General features: G+C 35.2%; 1 protein-coding gene across 1 annotated transcript; it reads right to left on the bottom strand.

Moving 5' to 3' along the window:
- Positions 1 to 902: 902 nt before the first annotated feature.
- Positions 903 to 25,584, bottom strand: LOC124360831 (tubulin beta chain-like). The gene is made up of 9 exons (XM_046814773.1): positions 25,427 to 25,584; positions 24,043 to 24,151; positions 19,819 to 19,944; positions 14,698 to 14,927; positions 9,045 to 9,212; positions 7,314 to 7,499; positions 4,334 to 4,473; positions 2,042 to 2,303; positions 903 to 1,062 (listed from the first exon to the last, which is right to left on the bottom strand). The coding sequence occupies exons 1-9, from the start codon at positions 25,481 to 25,483 to the stop codon at positions 991 to 993; spliced, it is 1,350 nt and encodes a 449-aa protein (XP_046670729.1). The 5' UTR covers positions 25,484 to 25,584; the 3' UTR covers positions 903 to 990.

Raw genomic sequence — 25,584 nt, forward strand, 5'->3', positions numbered from 1 at the left:
TAGGATACAAGAGTCGGGAAGATTCGAAAATTCAGGATTTGACCTACACTAGTCACAAATTAAATACAAAGTGCAGTAAGAGACAAAACTAGTTTATGTGGGTAGGTCAAGATCAGTGAGTTGGTGGTGAGATCAATAGACGAAGTATCGAGATAGCTTGTGAAGCCTTTGAGAGTTTTAGTATTTATTGTGAGCCAGAAAGCTGCATGTGGATTGATCACTACACTAAAATGTCACAGTGTGGGAAACCGAGACGCATATATACGGCGAAAGGGAATTCGAGAACATAGAGTGTAAAACGATATTGAGAAGGACTGCTCAGAGAACGAATGGAAGAAAAACATCGCCTAGCTGATTCCTCTATCATGTGATTTGAATGGCCAATCAGAACGTTGCTAAAGGAGCTCTGATTGGCAGAACCGATTCAGAAAGGTTTCAAGGTTATATTGCACAGAACAAGAACACAGTTTAGCTAACCTGCAATGCTAGCTAGTAAAACATAAAGCCAATTATTAGTTTAGAAAAGCTCTCTACCCTGGCGATTTTAAAGTTTCGTGGATTCCAATAAATGTGTAAAACCAAAGAAATATTTGCTAAAAGAATTTTGTTCATAATCCCCATTACTTCAATGCGTTGCCCCGACAGTATCGAAGTACAATTATTCGTCATTACTAGGTTTTTTTTGTATAATTATTTCATGTATCAAGATCATTTGCTTATCCACTAATGTATTGTTAAAATGGTGCACATTCCAAATCCTAAAAAAGGAGGTAACCTAAACCCTAAGGGGGTTTCTAGGTTAGGTTGGTCAACGTGGTATTGTGTAATTCGAAATGTATATAAATATGAGAGGATTTTTTTATTCCAGATAACACTTTGAGTTTATGAAAAAATAAACTAAGTTTAACGATTTAAAATTTATTGATTTTATAAAAACAAATATTCAGAAAAAAGTTATTACAAGTTTAAAAAAAATCAAAGTTTGAGAGTCTATTCAGTTTCTTCAGGTTGTACGTCACCTTCTTCCTCATCAAATTCTACGTCGTCGTCTGCTGTTGCTTCCTGGAAATAACACGATTCATTACAGTAATTCAATTAGTATAGAATAACTATCGTTATATCGATAAGGAATGCTATGGCTTAAATTCATTGCGGTAGACTATTTCAGTTGTCAATTTGCAGGTGCAACAGTTTAGATAGATCTGTTTGAATTATGTCTACCTTAAGCGTCCCTTGTTAGTAACAAACGGAAAATCAGAGGCAAAATAGCACTAAATTATACATCGGATAGTTCTATTAAACGAGGTGTTTAAATTCTTAAGAACTTGAAAAATAAATGCACAAATAGGTTTTAGTTTCTGGCACCAAAACATTTTACTGATTATAAAACTGTTAGACACGACCTCTGTTAACTCAGTTTCATCTATCCCCTCTTCTCTCCATAACAAATGCTAATACGATCACCTAATACTGCTGATATTCGGACACAAGGTCATTCATGTTAGATTCGGCCTCCGAGAACTCATCCTCGTCTATTCCTACCTGATACTGCTGATATTCGGACACAAGGTCATTCATGTTAGATTCGACCTCTGTGAACTCAGTCCCACCTATCCCCTCTTTTCTCTATCAAGAATGCTAGTAAGGCTCACCTGATACTGCTGGTATTCGGACACAAGGTCATTCATGTTAGATTCGGCCTTCGTGAACTCATCCTCGTCTATTCCTACCTGATACTGCTGATATTCGGATACAAAGTCATTCATGTTAGATTCGGCCTCTGTGAAGTCAGTCCCTTCTTCTCTTTATCAAGAATGCTAGATCTACTCACCTGATACTGCTGATAATCGGACACAAGGTCATACATGTTAGATTCGGCCTCTGTGAACTCAGTCTCTTCTTCTCTTTATCAAGAACGCTAGTAAGACTCACCTGATACTGCTGATATTCGGACACAAAGTCATTCATGTTAGATTCCGCCTCTGTGAACTTAGTCTCGTATATCTTCTCTTCTTTCTATAAGAATGCTATTATGACTCACCTGATACTGCTGATATTCGGACACAAGGTCATTCATGTTAGATTCGGCCTCTGTGAACTCCATCTCGTCCATCCCCTCTCCCGTATACCAGTGCAAGAAGGCCTTACGCCGGAACATGGCAGTGAACTGCTCAGAGATCCTTTTAAATATTTCTTGGATAGCAGTGGAATTTCCTATAAACGTCGCAGACATCTTCAGGCCACGAGGTGGAATATCGCACACGGCTACTTTAACATTGTTGGGAATCCATTCCACAAAGTATCTGAAAAACAAGTAGTTTTAGTGATTAAGAAACCAATGAGCGTTCTGGTAAGTGTGACTATAATTTCAAGTACTGTAATAAAATGGCACACTGTAACCATCCAAAATTCACAATAAGAACAAAACTTTTGTGTAGACAGTAATGTGCATGTTAATTTGACCTTTTTGAGGAATTATAATATTGATTTAATTTTAAAATATAATTGCCCAATTAAATACCGTATTCATCTTACATGGGTATGATTTGATTAAGTATTCAACAATTATAATTCATGCATGGGGAAGTACATGGTTAAATATGGCAAAACTCGTTTCCATAAAATATACCTTAAACGTTGGTGTTAAAACACTGTCCAACTTGGACTTCACTGAAATACTTGGACGTTTTGAAACAATAGCATACAATGTATAATATATACGGTGATAAAGACTATTTATTTTTCATAGGCCTACTAGTAGAAATAGTAACACGTTTTAGAGCCCAAAATTTCTTTCCAAACTTGTACACCCTACTTTTTTTGACGTGACAACGTCTTAAATTAGGTTGCGGCTCGGAGTCACTCATGAAAAAGTGTAACGCCCGGTAACGTTACGATGCCCGTCCAGTGGGTCCGCCGCACGGGATCCGCACGGGATAAAGCAGATAACTGTGGGTCCGCCGCACGGGATAAAGCAGATAACTATGTTTATTCGTGAAAATGTGGAGTGCTTAGATTCGTCATTTACAACAACTACAACAATAAAGGTAAATAATTGTACACTGATATTTCATTATCGTAAACTATGATTGATTGATTAATTGTTAGATTGACACAAAAGTTGAGAAACTGAGTTTATAGGTTATGTCATACTATTGACAAATGTTGATAGTGTTAAGTAAATTATTAGTTTAAATCACTCTGCAATCAATCGTAATTCAGTCGATTGAGAAGAAACAGCGCGTATTGCTAGTCAAACATTTAAAATAACAAATTATAACCTCTAACCTGTCATAACAGTGCGACCAAACAAACGAACTAAACCGACCAATCACCACGCGCGGAGTTAGAATTTAACTGTGTTTAGCAAGAATTTCAAATTACAATTTTAGTAAATGTTTTATTCAACTTTACCATTTACAATAAAAAATTTTAATTAATTTCAAATTATGTACAATGTTTTAGTAAACAAAATATATTTCTATAGTTAAAATTTGTGCAATTCTTATTTTCATTCAATTCCTTGTTCCTATTGTGCAATTTAATAATATTCATATCAATAAATATTCTACCGAGAAAAAGACGTTGTCACGTAAAATCTTCGCCCGTAAAACCGACTTTACAGGCAACCATAATTTTTTTAAAAGTACAAAGTACAAGACTGGACCTCCCCGGGATTTGAACCCGTGATCTCTCGGTTAGAGAGCCGAGACTATATTACTGTAAGTCTACCTACGGAGGAGGACAAAAATCCACAGCTGTTCTATTTATGTATAAACTTGGCAGCTTTGTAATGTTGATTTGTTGTGTACAATTTAACTAAAACTGTGAGTTTTAATTTCGTTTTCCGTGTAAAACAATACCGTTGATCACAAATAACGTTAGACGGTACAATATCAGTCTTTGTGAATATGTCATGCACCACTTCAAATCCGTTAAACAGCTAAAAACTCCTAAAACAATTTTAAACTTTTAAATTATATAAATTAAATACTTTAAAATAAATAAATGGTTGTTAAAAATTTTGAATTGTTTAGACTTTTTTAATTAATGCAAGAAATTTTGTTTCTAACTTCTTTTTATATGATTGGACACCATCAGTAACATTCATTGCTTAAAATGTTAGTGGTTCTAAGAAAGGTACACCTAGTAGATTTACGGCTGAAGTTCTTGGGAACATTGTATTATCAGAGGCCTTCCGTCAAAAACTTGGTTATCAGAAAGGGTGTTGTGCATAGGTATGTAGTTGATAAAAGAACTATTATTTACTAATCATGCAGATAATAAGCCCATACAGTACTTTTAATTGCTTTGAATGGTTAAAAGAAATTACCCAGAATTTTTGTTCTGCACGTTTAACATCTGCTCGTCCACTTCCTTCATTGACATCATGCCTCTGAAGATCGCCGCCACGGTGAGGTATCTGCCATGTCTAGGATCACAAGCTGCCATCATGTTTTTGGCGTCGAACATCTGCGAACGGTTTACGAACCTGTTACTTCTTCATACATGTAATTTCGTGGATGTGAAGAATACATGAGATACGTTAATATGTTTTTTACAGTGGTATTTTAGAGATTGGGTTGCAGCAAATCTGAAATGCTACAACATTCCCCATCTAAACAATCTTTGAAAACATCACTCAAGAAAACGTCGTATTTACAACGTCGTTGGCAATGCAATTTGTTTCTTGATCAAGGAATTTAATAAAGTAACATCCAGTATTTGTGCTCATTCATTATTGTCATAAACTAAATTTGTTCTACAGACAGAAACAAATCAGTTGGTATCAATAGGATATTTATAGTGTTTAAAAGGTACACAGATTATTCAAAAAAGTATCAGGAAGGTACTTTATTTCTTTAAACCATTTCAGATAAAGAGATAAGGCGGCTTTACACATTAATACTAAACCCACAAATATAATATCATCAAATTATATCATATCCGCAAGGATTCAAAAGAAAATTAAAAAATGAGAGCACAATCATGTCCATCAAGTACTAGATGGACAGAATCTTAGATAAGAAAATTACAGATCTTATTACAATGCCACACATCTGATCTAAAACTACTTGTTTGAAATTTGCATCCATTTAAAATTATTTTAACATTATTAGTAAAGCTAGTATGAAATAAGTTCGGAAATGATTTTACTTATAGAAGTTATATTTTCACGTAAACAGAGCATACATGAAAAACTCATTTTTATTGGGAACTTTTTAGCCATGAGGAGTCATAATCATAAATGTAAAATAGGTCATATCGTTTTAAAGCTTTTGATGGAACAGAAAGACAGTACAATTAAATTTAGAAAACTTAAGAATCAAAGCTATTTAACCTTTTTCAATAAAAATGAGTTTTGGCTAATGCAAGTTGAAAAACATGTAAAAAAGTTATTTCTTTTTCCCTGTATATGTGCCTCTTATGTTTGCTCAGGGGTTAGTTTTCTTAAACTGGTGAGCGAAAAGTAACCAGATCGGGTTTTGTGGTGGGTGGATCAATGCTTACGTCCAGTGGTGAACTAAGGAGTTTGGAAGCGGAAGGAATTTGTCTCATTTCAGTTATCACAGGCGAACCTCTGTTTCAAGCAAACCTTGACACATTTTTGCACAAACGGACAAGTAAGGTTCACAAACAACTAAAAGAAATGCGCGTAGCCTTATTTTCTGAGTGACTAGTAATGTCGATCACCATGGCAACGGCGGAACACCCATGAGACATATCTGCTACCACGCTTCAAATCTAGCCTCGTGAGTCTGGAGGGCGAGTAATAGTCTGTCCTTATATTGTACTAGTCTGAGCAAGTATTTGAACTTTAGTGGGTGAGGTGAGAGCGAGTATCGCGAAAATTATAATTAGGAGCATAACAGTGACATCGTATGTTTTGTGAGCTAGGTAATTGAACCAGGTTTCGAGGTATGATACCCTATATTGAATAAAAAAATGAAATAACGAAAATTGCACGAATTTAATGAGACCGAGGTAATTTGTTTGATCAATAATTACGTTAATACGAATATGCAAAATAAACGTTTCATAACATACACTTGTGTAAGCAAATCCATTATGCTGCGTTGGAAGTACTTTGTACTTTGTTTTATGATGTATTTTATTACAAGGACGAAATGAAACAATAATTTTGTTTCTGAACCTGTTGAGGAGTACTGACGGATATAACCGTCGACCTGTCTAGGGTCTACTAGAGTAAGCAAAAGTATCATTAGTGCACTCCAGGGAGTAAAGCACACTGTTTAGTTGTTTATTTATACAAAATGTGTTTAAACATTATTAAAGATCAATATTTATTGCCTTATAATACAGTTTCTTGGCTTTAAAACTGTACATTCTGTTTTTTTTATTTTATTTTTAGAATTTGGCAGTTTGATAATTTTTAAAATACGGGTACATGCAAAGTGCTACTTGACATTTACTGATAAGCAGTTTCTTTTTTTACTCTCGCTCGGTGTTGTATTTCAGCATGGCAAAGTGACAAAGCTGCGTTTTGATTTATTATTATTTTATTATAATCATTCCGTCATTAGGAGTGAGTAATCGCATTAATGATCAATGAATTGCAAAAAACGAGAATAGCATATAAACGGACTTGGCTCGGGAAAATTGCAGGACAATTGGCGGCAAAGCTATGATGACTCGTATATGTTCTGCCCAACTAGGAGCTAGCATCTTACAGTAATAATTACTTGGAAAATTTAAAAGTCGAAACAGTACTGAAGAAAGCCACTAGAGAACGTAAACAGATGTATAGTATTTGAAAAAGGCCATGATGGACGGTTTAAACCGTCATTACTGTTTTGGGATAAAATGGCTATAACCTTCATTACTCTTTTGTGGTAAAACGGTCATAACCGTCAGTTCTCTTTTGGGATAAAATGGCTATAACCTTCAGTTCCCTTTTGTGGTAAAACGGCTATAACAGTCATTACTCTTTTGTGGTAAAACGGCTATAACCGTCAGTCCCCTTTTGGGATAACATGGCTATAACCGTCAGTTACCTTTTGGGATAAAGCGGCTATAACCGTCAGTACTCTTTTGGGATAAAAAGTCTATAAACGTCAGTCCCCTTTTGGGATAAAACGGTTATAACCGTCAGTTCCCTTTTGGGATAAAACGGCTATAACCGTCAGTTCCCTTTTGGGATAAAATGGCTATAACCGTCAGTTCCCTTTTGGGATAAAACGGCTATAACCGTTAGTACTCTTTTGAAACCATTTTCAGCTACTATTCAGCAGTTTAAAGATGAATTCGGTTAACACGGACAATCGGATAATCGAGACTCTAATGTACTGTACCTGCTGAGTCAACTCTGGCACGGAAAGTGCTCGGTATTGTTGACTGCCTCGAGCAGTAAGAGGAGCAAATCCTGGCATGAAGAAATGTAGTCTTGGAAACGGCACCATGTTGACGGCCAGTTTCCTCAGGTCTGCGTTCAGCTGTCCGGGGAACCTAAGGCAGGTGGTCACTCCAGACATGGTTACCTGTCACCCATTCATACACATATTAGCGTACGAAGTAAACCTACACACGAACTTTACTAATACATGGTAACATTAAAGTACACTAAACTAGAATTAACAAGTGGAACATGCATGGGAACAATGTTTAACATCAACAATCAATAAATATTAACATCAACATGGTAAAAAAGAAGTGAAAGACTTGCTACTTCAAATGAACAAAAAATATCGAAACAAATTAATGAAACCATAATAATAACAATGGATGAAATTTTCGTCCAGGACTTCTAGATGTGGACGCCTACAGTATTCAAGAACTACCCTTTTAATAGATGAAGTGAAAGAGTTGAAAAAGCCCAACGGGAAATAGACCTCGTTAACGTTAACGAGAGAAGTTAAGGAATGGGACTGTTCTGCTAGCAGTTTTGCTCCTGATGGCCCAACTCAAAAAGGTGCTGGAATCTTTTTCCCATGGGAACTCTAAAGTTGACCGGCGATATAAAAGATTCTAATAAAGACTCGAACTAAATTACCGGTTAGAAGAAGGTTTTCAAATTCTTCATCTTTAATTTTGCCAAGGCTATTCCAATTCTTACAGTATTATAAAAAAAAACGAAAATAAATATGGAAACAGGAGGATAAAATAGGATGAAAGTGCAAGAGAAGTGAATAGAGAAATTTAGGGAATATTATTGGAACCATTTAAAGCCTATACGTGGGTCAGGTGGATTAGCAAGCTTACACCGTGTAGCACCTGCAGCTCCACGCACAAAAACATAGGCTACTAGGCTACATGAGGGAATTCTGACAAAGCAATAAAATCATATGTGGAATCAAAAAGTACTAGCTTCACGAATAATATTATTATTAATATCAGCATTATTATTCATAGATGAAATAAACTCGGAGCCCATACACTCATAAGAGAACAACTCAATATACAGTTCATAATGCTACTGAGGTTACTAATTTACTTGCCCATTTATGCACCGAAAATTTTCAAACTCTACACAATTCATTAAATAGGATTTTGTGAAAATTTCAGCTCTCCAGCAATTGTTGAAACAAAATGGTGGCATATTGAAAGTTTTACCATTTTGCTTCCTATAAACAACATTAATGTCTTGAATGACCTAATTTGATTACTGCGTTACAGTTTTAAAGAACAGCCCAGAAATGGGTCAAACAATCTTCCAACAAGATGTTGCTCCTCCTCATTTCGCAAATCCTGTCAAGCGATTACTATATGACAACCTTCATGGCCGTTGGATTGGTTGTGGAAGTGATTGGCCACTCCGATCCCCAGTTTAATTGTGTATGATTTCTTTCTATGGGGTTACTTAAAGGATCAAGTTTATACTTTGTATATTTTGTAATAGACCGTTTCGGTACGTTGTTTCGGCCATTAAAAGTTTCACGTGCAGTAAAGACCGGCTGTCTATATTTATATATACTATAATTCTAGATATAGATATAAATTTCAAAGGAAACATATATTAATATCCCATTAATTCTTAAAACTAAAAATTTAAATTCTGGTTTCGAATAATCCACAAATAAACTCACAGATACAAGGTGGTTGAGATCTCCGTAAGTAGGTGATGTGAGTTTTAGCGTTCGGAAGCATATGTCATAGAGAGCTTCGTTGTCAATGCAGAACGTCTCATCCGTGTTCTCCACAAGTTGGTGCACCGACAGAGTAGCGTTATAAGGTTCCACCACCGTGTCTGATACCTGGAAGATATCTTGAAATTAGCATTTTGTAGACGATCACTTATACCTACGTCAGCAGATTATATGCCAGTAAATAACGTAATACCAGTAGTACTATCAGTTATGTGGATGTATTAATTGACCGGGTTCTTCCAGATTATTGCCCTACGGCAGTTATTTAACCCATTGGCTTATACATATTTTTACTATCAGCTCTACTGGAGTTATCCTATTAAAAATGCTAAAAAACGTAAGAGTTTTGTTATATGTTTATAAAAAATTTATTTTTCAAGTTATTTTGTTATATTTTATATCTTTTTGGATTAACATGAAATGGGCTATAATAATAAATAGATAGTGATATATTTGGTCATAATTTAAAAATAATAATGCTGTACAAACTAAAAAAGTTTTGGAATTTTTTAAATTAAAAAATTTTTTTACTCAAATAATATAACATGAAATAGGCTACCCCATTGTTGATTTTATTTTATTTGAAATGTATTTCTCTACCTAGCAATACTAGAATATGTATATATATATATATATATATATATATATATATATATATATATATATATATATATATATATATATATATAGTTTGTCAGAATAAATGTTTTTTTCTACATACTGAAAATTCCAAGAATATTGATTTTTTTCTCTTGTAGTACACTAATATTCTTATAGTAACTTATTATTCATTTAAATTTCAATTAATTGTAGTATTGCAGTTTTTCTTATGTGTTACAACAATATTAGTCTAATGTATACTAACATTTGGTTGAAAAAGGAGTTAAAAAAATTATTTAGATGGCACTGTACTTGTCACGGAACGGTTCCGTGATATAAATTTTGAGCCCAGACTAACTGTCACGGATCCGTTCCGTGATACAAGGCCAATGGGTTTACAGGAAAAATGAAATAGTATGATCGAAATGGTTTTTTGACGTTTAAAGGTTTCAAAAATACTAAGCATAAAAGAATTACACACTCCGATTGTTCGAAAGTGGCGAGATTTCAAATATTTAGTGACCAAAAAGTAGTAGGATATAATAAACTCAGCCTAACTTGTTTTAATAGTTGAATACCTTAAATAAGTAACTAAAAAATTTCTTCATCGACCTTTTCCTGTTCATAACGCGTTGAAACTATGGGAAGACAATTGGATTAGCCTGTGTGTTTGTCTAATGTCAAATGTTTGTCTGTATGTCCTTCATAGACTCAAAAAGTATTTAAACTGATTATTATGAAAATTTGTATATATATATATATATATATATATATATATATATATATATGTATTTTTCCACGTAAAAGGTTTATATATGATATGTCCATTAATGTAACTCACCGTCAGGAGGCGCTGCACAATATGAAAGTTATCAAAGCGCCTGCACATTATAAACTACAATTACGAAACAGTTACGCATATTAAATAGCCGAACATTGTTTGAAGGCGCTAAGTTTTAATGTAAATTTGCCTTTAAAATAAATATCAGGTTGAACTTAAAGCTAGAGTATTAGACAAATTTATAATCTAGAATACTTAAGTACATGTACGTGTACAATGGCTATAAACATACCCGTTTGACAGATTTTCTTGATAGCGGCAAGAAAGTAAACTCTACATCGGCGGCGTTGGAAATATAATTAACTTGAACCAGAAGTGCTCATTGTAGGCAAAGATTACGAAAAGCGTGTGAGCCCGCGGGAAACAGCCAGTGTCTTATAAAGGAATTAAAAGTATTTATAACTAACTACAAGGCGAGTAAAAATCTTAAATTCTCCAACTGGATAGAATCTCTGAAAAGTAAGAATTATTTTAATTTCGTATTATAACGGGGTTATAATGCATGTTTTTAAATTTGACAACTTTGAAAAAAATCCAGCCCTCTCATTTTTAGACAAATTTTTAGCTAGAACTGATTGATGAGGGGTCTGTGACAAGTTTTATACCAACTCTAGAGGAACTTCTCTATCGATTTCTAGAAAATAAAGTTGTGTGTTTATACAAGGTAAACGGGCTTGGTTTATAGACTATCAGGATATAGCCCTATATTCATCCAGTGTACACATAATATTCCAAATTGAGAATTGGTAATTGATTTGTAGTTGCATGACACATAGGAAAAGGTATTAACATGTTCAATATTGTATTCACAGATTATAGTGGAAGATGAAACATCAGCGGAAAATAAATTTAATACACTCATACTAGGAACTATCTGTGATAATAGAGTAGTATAATTAAAATAAGAGTTTTATATGTTTTCACAACTACACTCCTTTGAAAAATTAACGCGTGTATTTAATGCAGTTACACATCGAATATAATAATTTTCGTTTAGCCTTTAAGGTGAAACTACCCACAGTTGTCTTCAATCCAACATAGAGGAATAAATTGAAATATATTCTTGTTTAACTAAAAATCTACGTCAGATAAAAACAAATTGAACTTGAATTCAAATCGTCTTAACGAATTTAGTGTGCAACTTAAATAAATAACAGTTTTACTATACGTATATTGTATATGTAACAGACGTTCATTATTTAGTATTTGTAGATGTCGCTTGCCACTGTTTTCGTACTGCGAAAGTATATGCAACATAATTCCGTGAAATAGCAGGTCACGTTCGACGCTCTTATAAACTGAACGTTAAGAGCCGGCTGTAGTCAAATGACCTTGAACCCCCCCATCCACGAAGAAGATTGTTAAACCTCATTCAGTTTTATGCTCTTATTTCTGATCGTATCGTTGTAGGAAATCTCATTAAAAATATTAATGCAAATCCCAACGGATTTTTTGAAAAGAGTTTACTTTTGGAATATTTTAACAATTAAGTATAACAAAGTTTGAGATTTCTTTGTGGATACCCATAAAACTATTGAAGAAAAAAGTGATTGGATGTGTATTAATTATATCTTTAAATCTGCAACAACTTTACTACTAAAATTAAAGGCGTAATGTAGTTCTTATGAGGAAAAACCCAAGGTCAATTTACTACGGCTCTTAAAGTGCTTGCAGTATTTTAAACTTTTTATTATCATTAAAAGTTCAACTATCCAACTACTTATCGCATACTGTGTAAATAAAATCAACCAACCGGAATAAGACTCTTGTAATCCTTATCACACCAATTCCTTGAACAGATAATAAAGGATTGATAAAGGAGCGTGTTTGAGGTGGAGTTATTTTTGGAGCGACCCGTCAGTGGGGATCGATCGACACCCGATTATAGGCGGGCACCCCTCTCTTATCTGCAGCGGTCGTGCGCCTACTGATTACAGGCTACATCGTCGCACGTGACTTGATACGTCACATTGAGTTGTAGTAGAATGACCTTGAATTTCCTCCCCCCCTCCCACCGTAAGGACAATGTTTAATCCAAATGTTATGGGAGATAATACGCATCCAAATTTTTTTATATTTCCGAAATTGTTGTAGGTCATTCAGAAAAAATCTCAAACTTTGCTGTATCTTATCGTTTGAATATCTGAAAAGTGCAAAAAAAAAAAAAAAAAAAAAAAAAAAAAAAAAATTAAAATCATAACTTTAAAATTAGACATCTCCCTTAATGCTACAATAAAACTGCCTGCGGTTGAACACTGTTCTTGGGGGAAAAAGAATTCAAGGTAATTTTACTATAGCAGGATATAGGTAAGTATGAATTAATATTTGTTGATCTTCTTATATCCTATTAGAGGACACTCCTGCCCGCTTCATGGAACTCATATTGAGGTAAAATAACGGTTCTCTACACTCATATGAACCAACAAATTTTCTTGTAATTCCAGAGATAATATTGTTGTACTGATGAATTAAGCCTTAACTCGAAGCCACGCCAAAATAAGGTCATTCATTACATCAGGTAATGAATGAATGATTTACAACGGAGGAAGTTTAATTTATCTGCGGTTTATTAATTTTTAATTGTGACGACAAAAACGTATTACCCTAGATCATACATATTTCTGCACCAGTGTTTTTTACTCTAGTCGAACCAGACTTTTCTGAAGAGTACCCCACAACACTAAAATAATCGATGTCAACGTTCTCCTGGCCTTGTGAAAATGTCCAAGCGATAGCCCACTACCTAATTTCTTGAAATCCACCTCTTTGTGACGTAGTCTCAGAAACTACTATCCAGAACGCCAAACCGGCCGAGAGTTATCATACATAAAGTGGCTTGTACGATTATTGATTTTCTTCACGATATATTATAAAGACGCAGTATGGAGTTAGTAAAATTTTAATCTCGACAATATGACATTTTTTACAAGATAGAATTGTGAAGTTCTCTGAAAAGAGTCATCGAAGAAACGTTGACTCAAGTTTATCTACATACAAAAGATGCTAAGTGAAAGCTAATTACGGAGATGTTTACAATCATTGATTGAAGTTGAAATTTTGCTTGCCAAATATCGTATTTTAACTATTTAAATCATCCTACTAATAGAGAGGTCAACAGGGGCCACCATGTCCATGATTAAAAGACTAAATCAGACACAGGGTCTGGGTGGGGATAGCGCCAAGTCTGAAGATGCAGAAGAGCAGAAATGTTATCATCCAAAACCTTTTCACACGATTCCAAGAACCACAAAACACGCATCCAAAGTACGAATCAATCTATTGGGACATATGGTATAAATGTTCACTGAAGGGTACTCCCAAATGTTCCGCCTAAATGCTCTCCCCGAATTTGATCAAGTCACTGTGAACATCATAGCGATTAAAGTCATATTTGACGTATACAAATGTTGGACTAGAGCTATTTCCAATGACTCAATGTATTATTCCAGAATAAACCATGTTCCTTGGCCAACACGGTATGGTCTGAACCGGAGGATAAATGTTTTAAAATATTCAAAAAATGCCTATCTAGCCGATTTAACGTCTGCATACCCACCGCTGATTGCTCTAGTTACCGGTTACGAGAAGGAGCGGAGTAATTTTCAGCACGGCGGTTCATTAAGATAACGCCAGTAAAAATAAGATACATGCTGTTCGTCTAATGAACAGTTGTGTATTGCATTGCATTTTATAGATGAGCAGAATATCCAGAAACGAATTCATCGCTAAGATCCTACCATATCTCTGTTTAGGAATCAACTTTCTACTCTTCTCTCTTCACCAAACGTAGCACCATGAAAGGTCATGTTCCTTTAAGCTATATTTGCGTACACCATTTTCAGTCATGTACGTGTGCCTTTCATCCTATGAAAATCCAGTCCGTAAGAGTTATTTAGAAGTCCAAGTCTACAAACTCAGGCAATCATGATTCCAGATATGAGAAGGGTCATTCTTAGGTGAAGAACAGATGGGGAAGGATCCTAATCACCTGAGTGAGCACATCAAAGATTTTTGTGTTTCTCGACCATTACAAAGTTAACAAATAAAAAGTAGCTGTCTCTACCATGACTCGTTGGTCTACGACAATTTAATTTTGTACCCGATGTTAAGCTCACATAATCTATTCCAAAATTAAGAAACGCTCTACCTTACCTTAGGGGATGGCACGACGCTGAACGTGTTCATGATGCGGTCAGGGTACTCCTCCCGAATCTTGGAAATGAGCAAAGTGCCCATACCGGATCCAGTGCCTCCGCCTAGAGAGTGGGCCAGCTGGAATCCTTGTAAACAGTCACAGTTCTCAGCTTCTCTGCGGAGGACGTCCAACACGGAATCCACCAGCTCCGCCCCCTCGGTGTAGTGACCCTTGGCCCAGTTATTGCCTTAAAGAACAATTACACCAGTTATATTGGTCCGAAGATACAGGACTCGTTATTTGTTATACTAGATGCCAAAGGTACTTACTTACTTAGATTGATCAGTTTATAAGGCATTCTCTGAAACAGGAATTTATTTCTTCCTAGTATCTGGAAACCATCTACTTATTAGAGTCTACATGAAGTAAGATTTTTTATAGACAAATATTCCCTTCGGTTCACAGAAAAAATATGAGATAAGATATTGTTTACAACAGGTTTTAACCTTGATTATTAATATATATCTGGATGATCAGAAAACACTTAAGTTGAAGATATAGCAGAGTGCTCAACACTCGGATGTTTAAAATATTTGTCTTAATAATAATATTATAAGGAAATATACACTAGTCTTTTAACGATAAACGACGTTACACCCAAATAAACCGATTCAAAAGAGTATTGAAGGACTCGACGGAAGAGTAATCGTCGACAAACAGAGGGAAGGACGGCCCTTTGACCCACATCAATAAGATCCTTTCTTGGACCAAGAGGAACCTTTGTGCCAAATTTCTAATCTCTAGAATTTTTCTATCAAGGGTTAGTGCACAACTAGACTGACGGACTGCCCTTTGCAAAAAAAACAAAGGGTTCTTCCTTAGATATATGTACCGAGCTTTGAGTCTCTAGGAGGTTTCTGTTACAGGCCGAGAGATTCTATGTGGTCTCCTAGATGCGCGAGAGGGGAACCGCGGCTGGCAAGGAGGGGGAACAACGGCGGAGGGGAGTCGGCTCACAGACTGAGCTCGACTTCCCCCTCCACTCCACATGACCAGTAGGCTACTGCGCATCGTCGGGCCGAGGACTACATGGAATCGTTCAGCATGTACACTGTGGACATGGACTGACAGACAATGACATGATTTTAAGAGGGCTGTGTCGGATACTTAATAACGTTATAAAACGAAAAAAATGGAATATCTGCCGTAATGACAGCGTATTATCAAACCAGTAATATACTGCTGCTTCTAGAAACGTTCAGCCAGTTCAGATCGCTAGGATTTGAAATGTCCCGCCAAACAGGGAGGAAGTAGCTCATAAACGGAAGGGACTGATAAGAAACAGAGGTGGAAGTAATCTGCTCCTCCACTTCTACATTCCATGTCGCGCCAAACCAGGAGGAAGTAACTTCTGAACGGAAGGGACTGATAAGAAACAGAGGTGGAAGTAATCTGCTCCTCCACTTCTACATTCCATGTCCCGCTAAACAGGAAAGAAGTAACTCATGAACGGAAGGGATTGATAAGAAACAGAGATGGAAGTAATCGGCTCCTTCCACTACTACATTCCATGTCGCACCAAGGCTGAAGGAAGTAACTCATGAAAGGAAGGGATTGATAAGAAACAGAGATGGAAGTAATCAGCTCCTCCACTTCTACATTCCATGTCGCGCCAAACAGGAAGGAAGTAACTCATGAACGGAAGGGACTGATAAGAAAAAGAGGTGGAAGTAATCAGCTCCTCCACTTCTACATTCCATGTCCCGCTAAACAGGAAAGAAGTAACTCATGAAAGGAAGGGATTGATAAGAAAAAGAGATGGAAGTAATCTGCTCCTCCACTTCTACATTCAATGTCCCGCTAAACAGGAAAGAAGTAACTCATGAAAGGAAGGGATTGATAAGAAAAAGAGATGGAAGTAATCAGCTCCTCCACTTCTACATTCCATGTCCCGCTAAACAGGAAAGAAGTAACTCATGAAAGGAAGGGATTGATAAGAAAAAGAGATGGAAGTAATCTGCTCCTCCACTTCTACATTCCATGTTCCGCTAAACAGGAAAGAAGTAACTCATGAAAGGTAGGGATTGATAAGAAAAAAGAGATGGAAGTAATCTGCTCCTCCACTTCTACATTTCATGTCGCGTCAAACCGGGAGGAAGTAACTCCTGAACGGAAGGGACTGATAAGAAATAGAGATGGAAGTAATCTGCTCCTCCACTTCTACATTTCATGTCGCGTCAAACCGAGAGGAAGTAACTCCTGAACGGAAGGGACTGATAAGAAATAGAGATGGAAGTAATCTGCTCCTCCACTTCTACATTTCATGTCGCGTCAAACCGGGAGGAAGTAACTCCTGAACGGAAGGGACTGATAAGAAACAGCGGTGGAAGAAATCCGCTCTTAAGTTCTACATTACATGACGCGCCGAGAATGTGTTTAGTTTCTAAAGTTATTCATTCGAGATTGAGTTGATAGAATAAATATTTGATGTGAAAATTCTAACAGAACAATATGCAGTAATAATTTGAAAAACAGGTCTTGCCGTTTGATGGATCGACCAGTGGAATAGAATCCGCTTAATCTTTGCAATAATCTTTTTCTAATCTTCACATGTAGTTGTATTCATCCCAGAAAACACTGATTTTTACGTACGCCGCCACAACCTCAATTTAAGCAGAATTGCATAATGCTAAAGGCAAACTAGTTTGCAGCTAATGGTATACAACATAATTATAAAATTAGTTTTATTGTGGTAAATGAAAACATTATAGTGTGTTATACGGTGGTATGGTTGACTTCCCAATTAAAACAGTTCGAAATGCATTAAGGACATTCTACTCGGTCAGAGTTTGTGTTGACATTAGCCGCAACTAGTTTGTTTAGGCGGGCAATTCCGCAACCAAACAGATTAGGGAAATGGTATCGCGTGATCTTCAGATGAGAGCTGCAGGCGTAATCCTGTCAGATGTTTATTTAATGCTACGTCCCTCTAGAGCTGAGTGGGTTCCTTTAGCCTTTAGCTTAGATTAATTGTTTTGGAAAGGATCGATAAATAAACAAAAGCAATATCACCGTGTACAACTCTATGAGAGTTATATGTCTGAAATTGTAAGATAAGTCTAACTATTTCAGTCCTGTGCTGCATGTAAATATAGATTACCACCAGATCCAACCAGAACTTACTTTTCAGCTTATAGTATGTCTTTAGTATTTTGTTTGGAAACTAAAACTTGCATTAAATATTCAATGTAATCTCCTGCTGTTTGTAAGGGAACGCTTTATTAATTAATTTCCAAACCTTTTTATTGGATATTTGAGATATTTTCAATTTATATATAACTAAATTTAAGTAGAATTATATTGTTATTAAAATTTAATATTTAAACGTGATGTTTCTGTTTTTGTAATGAATTTCAATACTAATTTATGTTTCCTTTTCACCATTACACTGGTATTTGAGTGGTAGGCTATTCTAGTAGAATTTATTAATTTAGACAATTTTAAAATCACAGAAACGTGGAATTTGACTGAAAAATCAACAACGATCCAAATCAGTGTAGTGAAAGGCATTTGGCTACCTTAACCATGAATGTCTCTTAGACTACCTTTAGGATACAAGGGCTTTCAGATGGATCAAAGGCATCCTGACGAGATAAAGGCAAATGGGCGGAATGAACCACACCAGTGTCACTTTAACAAGTCAAAGTCAGAGCCATTAACTCATCAACCGCGGTGTGCGGTATACCACAGGGATCTGTACTGGGGGCAGTCTTGTTTATTTTAAACTCATAATGGCTTCCCCAGCTTTACGTGAAACTCCAATCTAATATTTATTTACGTTTACGACGCATTGTTCCTATTTGGTAAAACCAACAAATGAAAATTTTCCCTATACTTAGTTATATTAAATTAGGGGATACGAGGCGTATCCAGAAAGTAAGTGCACTGAGGCTCTCACGGCAGGAGGGATTTTTGTCGACATGTTGGCTACACTGCTGTGCAGCCTGATTCCTCCCCTCCGCTAAGAGACCGGTTCGAGGTCAGTAAGTTAAAAACTGTCGATTCGACAATACGTTTTGTGAAAAGTGTCAATCTAATCTCCCGCCAAGTGTGAAATACGCGGCGTCATCCGTTATCTCGTTTGGGAGGGATAATCTCCGGTTGAGGTTTATAATGAGGTAAAAACTGCATTTGGTGATAAAGCTATGAATCATACGAGTGTGTTCAAGTGGTGTTGCGATCTTTAAAACGGTCGTATGATGATCAGAGGAGTGGAAGACCTTCAATTGTGACTGAAATTCTGGAAATTATTGAAAAATTCATTAAAATACAATAAAAAAACTAGTTCTAAAAAGGTACGGAGACAGCCCGAATGACGTCATTCTGTCGTCACAAATCAGCGGGTAAAGCTTTTGACTGAAGTATCTCTAAATTTCTAGCCTAGGGATGTAGTTAAGTAGGTAAATTACAACAAAACACGAAAAAGCAACCCAAACTCTCAGTGATCTATCTCTGTGTAATAAATCCAACTAAGAAATTCATGAAAAACGTCATTAAAGAGTTAAAAATATAAGCTGTAAGTCCTCTAGAACATTCAGTTTCTGAATCGATAACAATTAGTACACGAATTCATAACTACAGGTATAACACAGACACTCCTTCTACCTACCAACCTACCATTCCAAAGGACTATCTCAGAAAATCCTACCTACGTAAAAGTGAAATTATGAAATATCCTTTGAGAAGAACTATGACAGACTATGTAGTCCCTAGTTTACATGGCGGCTACCATTTGATATTGAAGCGTCCTAAGCGAACTTGTTTGCGTCCTAAGGAAAAACCTAACTGTGGAAATTACAAGAAATTTAATTTTTTCAATACTACAGTTTCTCCGTTTTCTCCTCTTTCTTACCCTTATACTGCTTCTTCCTCTTGTCCTTCTTCCTCTCCCCTTCACCCTCATCCTTATTTTTTGCCGTCGTTCTTCCTGTATTGTTCTCCATAACAAACCAACGCCAGCAAATTAAAAGTCATGCCTGTAAACTGAAGTTTTAATATCGTTTTATTGCCACCATTCCTTATTTATTTATGGTGGCGTACAGTCATGGCCTAAAATAGAAATACCAGCAATCACTTACCAGCTCCACTCTGGCCAAACACGTAATTGTCTGGACGGAAGAGGAGTCCGAAGGGTCCTGACCGGACCGAGTCCATCGTTCCAGGCTCCAAGTCCACGAGAATGGCTCTGGGAACATATTTCCCTCCTGAAACAGAATCATTTCCCTCTTTTATTATTATTAAAACTTTATTGACAATCTTAAACATGATTATTTGTAATCGCGTTTATGAAAAAGGGATTTGGGATTAGAATTAAGCAGATAAGTTATGTAAAGTGGAAGGTGTTATGTTCCAGGACTTAGTAACATGTAACTGTGTCAAAAACAAAAAAAGTGGCAATATCCGTAAAATTCCTGCTTTCGTTTGAAAAATCCCATTTGGCTCTATCTCATAAAGAGTTCTTAATGATTTACTTTTATTATTATGAATTAAACTTTCAAATTTTTGGACTTCACAATACTTGATTGATATATTCTTGTTTTGCTAGGTTATACAAAAGGATTTGTTAGTTAGGTTAAAAACACTGTGATGAGAAAGTAACAAAATTGGCCTGGTATCAAATTTAAAAGTCTCAAATTAACTGATAAAAAGTAAGGTGCAATTTTATCTGATAAGTTTCTCGAGCAGATACAAAGTGGAGTGAACCATTTTTGTTTTTATCTCAGAAGTTGAGGAAAGTTTAGTTATCAAGACCAAGCTATCAAGAGAGGCTGTATCAAGTGTTTTCACGGAGGCGAAACTTTGAACAATAACCTATTAAACTTTTAATGGTACTGAAATTAAAAGTTCAGAATGTTCTCGTCTGATGTTTTCAATTTCTATGTAAATAAAGTTAATTTATTGAAAACCCACAGTACAGGCAATTTGTGCAACATTAACTTGAAAAAAAATCGGGTTTAAAATAATAAACAAAATCAATGTTACTCACAGCTTCATACGCAATTTCTTTCCTAAGAAGAACGTCATAGACATGTTTTTTTAAATGGATATAAAGTAATTCTGCCATAAGTGGTAATAATTTAAAGATATTATGACTTCCGGATTCCTTTTAGAATAAATTAAATTTAAAGAGTTGTGATTTAGAGCCATGAATTCTGAAAGCAAAGCAGTCTCAGGGAGTATAAATGAGACAGTTCGAATATTAATAAAAAGTTCATATGATTGAACATCTCCTACGGTTTCAGTGGTTGCTATTGAATTATAATCCCCCCTCCCCACAAAAAAGGCTGTGGGGAAGATCTCTGAAGTGGAGCTTTTAGTAAAGGCGTCATCTAACAATGATTTTCATGGTACAAGGAAGTTTATGGAATTTGTATTATATTTCTGTATTGATTATTCTTAAAATAAGTCAAATAAGTTTACTGTTTGAATAGTAAATGTGCGTGAACTCTTTTGGCCGTATCATGACAATTATTATTATGGCGTCATTTCTCAACCATACAATATAGAGCCAAACTATAAACATCAAAATTTTTATTTTTTTAAGAGAGCTATTGATAGATGTAATTAAAGTTATACATTGCTGTTTTAGGTTTTACAAGTTTGAAATATCCTAAATTTGAACTGTTAAAAAAAAAAAACTGGAAATATACTGAAAAGTAGCATCTATAACATATTTTTAGAAAGAGTACTTCTTTGGTACCGTGAATAAAAATTTGGATTTGCTAACTTTTTTAAGGAAGTAACTGTAAAGAAATGTGACACTGTGCTACTTACACATTTGGATCACGCTATATACAAGAAGCAAAATAAATTAAAATACAAAAAATCAATGAATACGTACCATTAAAATGAGGTCCGGTACCTTTACATCTCAAAATCGTTCTTACGAGTTATTTTAAAGAAACGTAAACGTGACTCTTTATTTCAGTTAGTTTTACAACTTGGCATCTTTCCTGTCCAATTTTTGTTTGTTTTCAAAGTTTTAAGGGTGTATTAAATCAGAAGTAGGAATAAGGGTACAATTCAGTAAGGGGTAAGAAGCAATTTACAACGTATATTTTTAAAGCCTAGAGATTTTTTACGTAGGGGGAATGCATTTGCGCACGGAGTGTGGGACTCCCTTGCGGAATACCCACTAAACCCACTACGGGTCACGGAGGACCCAGGCCGGAACCCTTTCGGATGACATCTTGCCTGGTCCGTGTGCCTTATGTCCCATCCAGGACAAAAATTACTTCTTTCGGAAGCTAGAGGTCAGCCAGAGTTAGAAAACACTTAATTATAAACAATATTTTCTTAACTTGGTCAACATTATTTCAACAAATTACCAGTTTAATGAAAAGAGTTTGTAAATGTAAAACTTTCGTCTTGTGTAAAATTTCAAAAGTCTTGAAATAAACAAAATTGGTTATTTATTTATAAAATATAGATGTTTTAAACAGATACCGGTATTGGTTTGAAAGATAAAATATATATTAAATTGTTACCTACATTATTACCCTGTATTTGTAAATGTTAAATATTGTTTAAGTTTGTTAATAAGTGCACAATTCGCTGAAGTAAGCTGGTAAGTGAAAGTGTTAACTTACCAAGGTCTGGACTCCAATTACAATACTAAGAATTCTTGTTTCGTGTATTCATTAATTTTATGACCCAACCACATTACCGGTAGAGTGGTTGGCGAATTCCATAATATTAAATTGTTTTCTGTAATTGTAATTACTCTTTGGAATAAATCATTATTTCATTTAATACGTGAATTATCCTATGGTGAGAGAATATTTTACGCTCAAATCACATTCGTATTTTGTTTCCACTATGACTTCAAAACCTTCTTTACGATTGTAATCCAAATTGGGTAAACGATCAAATAACCGAAGTGTATGCGAATATAAGTTTTAAAAGTTATGTTTATTTATAATTTTTAACCATATTAAATATTATAAGTAGTATAGTAAGTAAATAGTATACTTTTTTAAACAGAGAACACTGATAAGCATCTTATTTCATAGTATTGATATAATAACTCATAAGATAAGATAAGATTTTTTAGTAATATATTCCAATAAATTCTTCTTTAAAATAACACTCCAGTACTCTGGTATAAAAAATAAAGTGTTATGAAAATCTAGTAATGTGTTAACATAAAAAAATCCACATTTAAATTTCTATATTCATAATTTTTTAAAGTATACACTTTGCTATCTTTATTTGCCGACAGAGGAATGTAACGACGCATTTAAATAGTTAACACAGCGTTATTTAACGCAAAGATAACGCAGATATAAAAGCTAGCGAGGAAACTCGTGGCTTTTCTCCTTTGTTACTATTATCTCGACGTAGTGACTTATACGAAAACAGTTCAGTTTTTTCCGTGTCATAGAAAGAATTTCAGCATTGCATTCACGCATTTATTCTAAGATGTATATTTAAAGCACTGGCCAAATTATAGTGTTCTTAAATTAAAGTCTGGATGAGATTTTATCCAAACATTAGAAAATCTTGTTTTAAAGCAATCTGCTAAAAATTGTGTAAACATTTTTTCTATTGAGACAGTAGGCTTCAATTAGTCACTATTTAGGTAAACTCTCAAAATCCTATTTTGTTATTGAGTTATTCTCATTCTTAACCTTGATCTTCGGCTTGAGATGATATTCATTAGGTCTTTCGTAGTTTTTAAGTTATTGAGCTGCTAACTCAATTTAAGGAAAGATGAGGGAATTTGGAATCCAATCGATAACTCTAAGATCGAAAATTCTTGAAGATAGTTTAAAAATGTTCGTTTGTAGCGTAAAAAAATACAAAACAACATGGAGATGAGTATTTAACACTGGTCCTATCCAATCTTACCGAGTCTAAGTTAGCATTTAATTTGGTTTCAAAATTCATATGACTTTTTGAAAATTAGTTGAAAAACATTCATTTCCTATGCATTCTACAAAATTATATTCTCGTTATATAGGGTGTCTATATATAAGCCTATCAAACTTGCCAATAGGTTTGTCAAGTGAAAAAAGTAAGAAAAATAATATAAAGTATAGTCCTATCTTGCAAATTTTGTTTGTTTGCAAAATATTATTCTAATTAAGACTTGTTTAGAAAAAAAGTCCAGATTTTCAAGATGAGTTTTGTCACTACGACAAGTAATAAGCGAGCAATAAAGGTTTCACTAAGCGCTGCCCCTCATCCAAAATACACTAATCGAGTTATTAATGTTGTCTGCTGATTAAAGTCTTGAAGTTTTCTTGAAATTAACTTTTTCTGGAACAGGAGTGATTAAAGGTAACGTCATATCGACTTACTGGCAGCCTCGTTGTAGTAGACGTCTATCCTTTCCAGCTGGAGTTCGTTGTCTCCATGGTAGATGCCAGAAGGGTCGATGCCATGCTCATCGGAAATGATCTCCCAGAACTATGAGCACACCAAGAAATGAGGTTAAAATATGAGGCAACAGTGGACGTGATCATGCCAACAATCCGGTCTACCGCCAAGAAACGTTACATCTATAAGGCTTAAATGAACATTGTCAAACCCATACATTTATTCCGGTAAAATTTCAAAGATTATGAGTGATAAACTCATTATAAAGCTTTCTAGGTACAGTTTTAAAGCATGATAAAAAAAATGGAGTGAGTTGCTTAGGATTGAATACATTAAACACAAGTGACTAAGTTTGTATTTGAGAAAAATAAATCAACGGAATATTGAACTAATACTAGCTATAAAGATTTATTCGTGATTATGAAAAAATTCTTCAAAATAAATTTTCAATAATAAAACCATACTCGAACTCAAACAGGGCAGTCACCCCAATTTTCTTTTGTCCAGAAATGGACAACATTCTTAGAGCTCGATATACCACAATAATATTTAACAATTTAATTTTTAAAGAAGCAAAGACATTCGTCAACAAACGTATCTTGTCTTAAAATTATAAGTTGAATACTATAATTTATATTTAAACGGAGCCAAGACTTGTACGTGATTTGTGGTATTATTTAGATCCTAATTTATTTGACCAATAATATATTATGCTTTGAAATAGTCGAGTTATCTACACATAACGTAGTTACAGTGGGAAGGGTTTATTCAATGTGAATGTAGCATTTAACTCCAGTTCACCTTTCTCTTAGTGGAGCGTCTGGAATCTAATGTCACAGACTTGGAATGTTCGTATGAAGAAATCCAAAGAGAACGGAAGATGAACTAGAGCTAAACTCAGCATTCACAGTTGAGTTGTAAGTCCTAACCAAAATTGTATAACCCACACTTTCAGATTCAGAGATCATTGTTTCTCTACAAGTATAAATGTCCTTACTAAGAGTTCTTCAGTGGGGATGAGAGTGTCAAACAATAACATCGGTTTATTGAAAAATACATATTCGTACTGTCAATAATTTGAGATCGGAGAAGCGCCAAAGTAAGCAGTAGGCTATACTAAAATATGGTAAATTTACTTCGCTAAGATGGAATATTAGCAATATATTTTGAGGTTAGAATTAAGTTCCGCGTCATTTTCAGTGGTAAAACTGAATTGACCAGTATTTCTGCATTCCGAGTTCCTGCAACTGTTTACTGCTCAACGTTATCTCTCAATATCAGTTCTTCCGATAAGGAACCGATAGTAGATAAATGGACGCTTCGATATTTCGTAATCTAGAGGATAAGACAACAGATTGCACTGACCTTGGCGCCGATCTGGTTGCCGCACTGACCGGCCTGCAGGTGCACGATCTCCCTCATGTCCACGCTACTGTTGAACAATCTACGAACTGTGGCACGGTGTGGCGAAAAGCCTGAGAAGCCGGACCGAAATAACGTATCACGGCGACCGAAATAGAGCC

The sequence above is a fragment of the Homalodisca vitripennis genome, chromosome 4, assembly GCF_021130785.1.
Source record: "Homalodisca vitripennis isolate AUS2020 chromosome 4, UT_GWSS_2.1, whole genome shotgun sequence".
NCBI lineage: Eukaryota > Metazoa > Arthropoda > Insecta > Hemiptera > Cicadellidae > Homalodisca > Homalodisca vitripennis.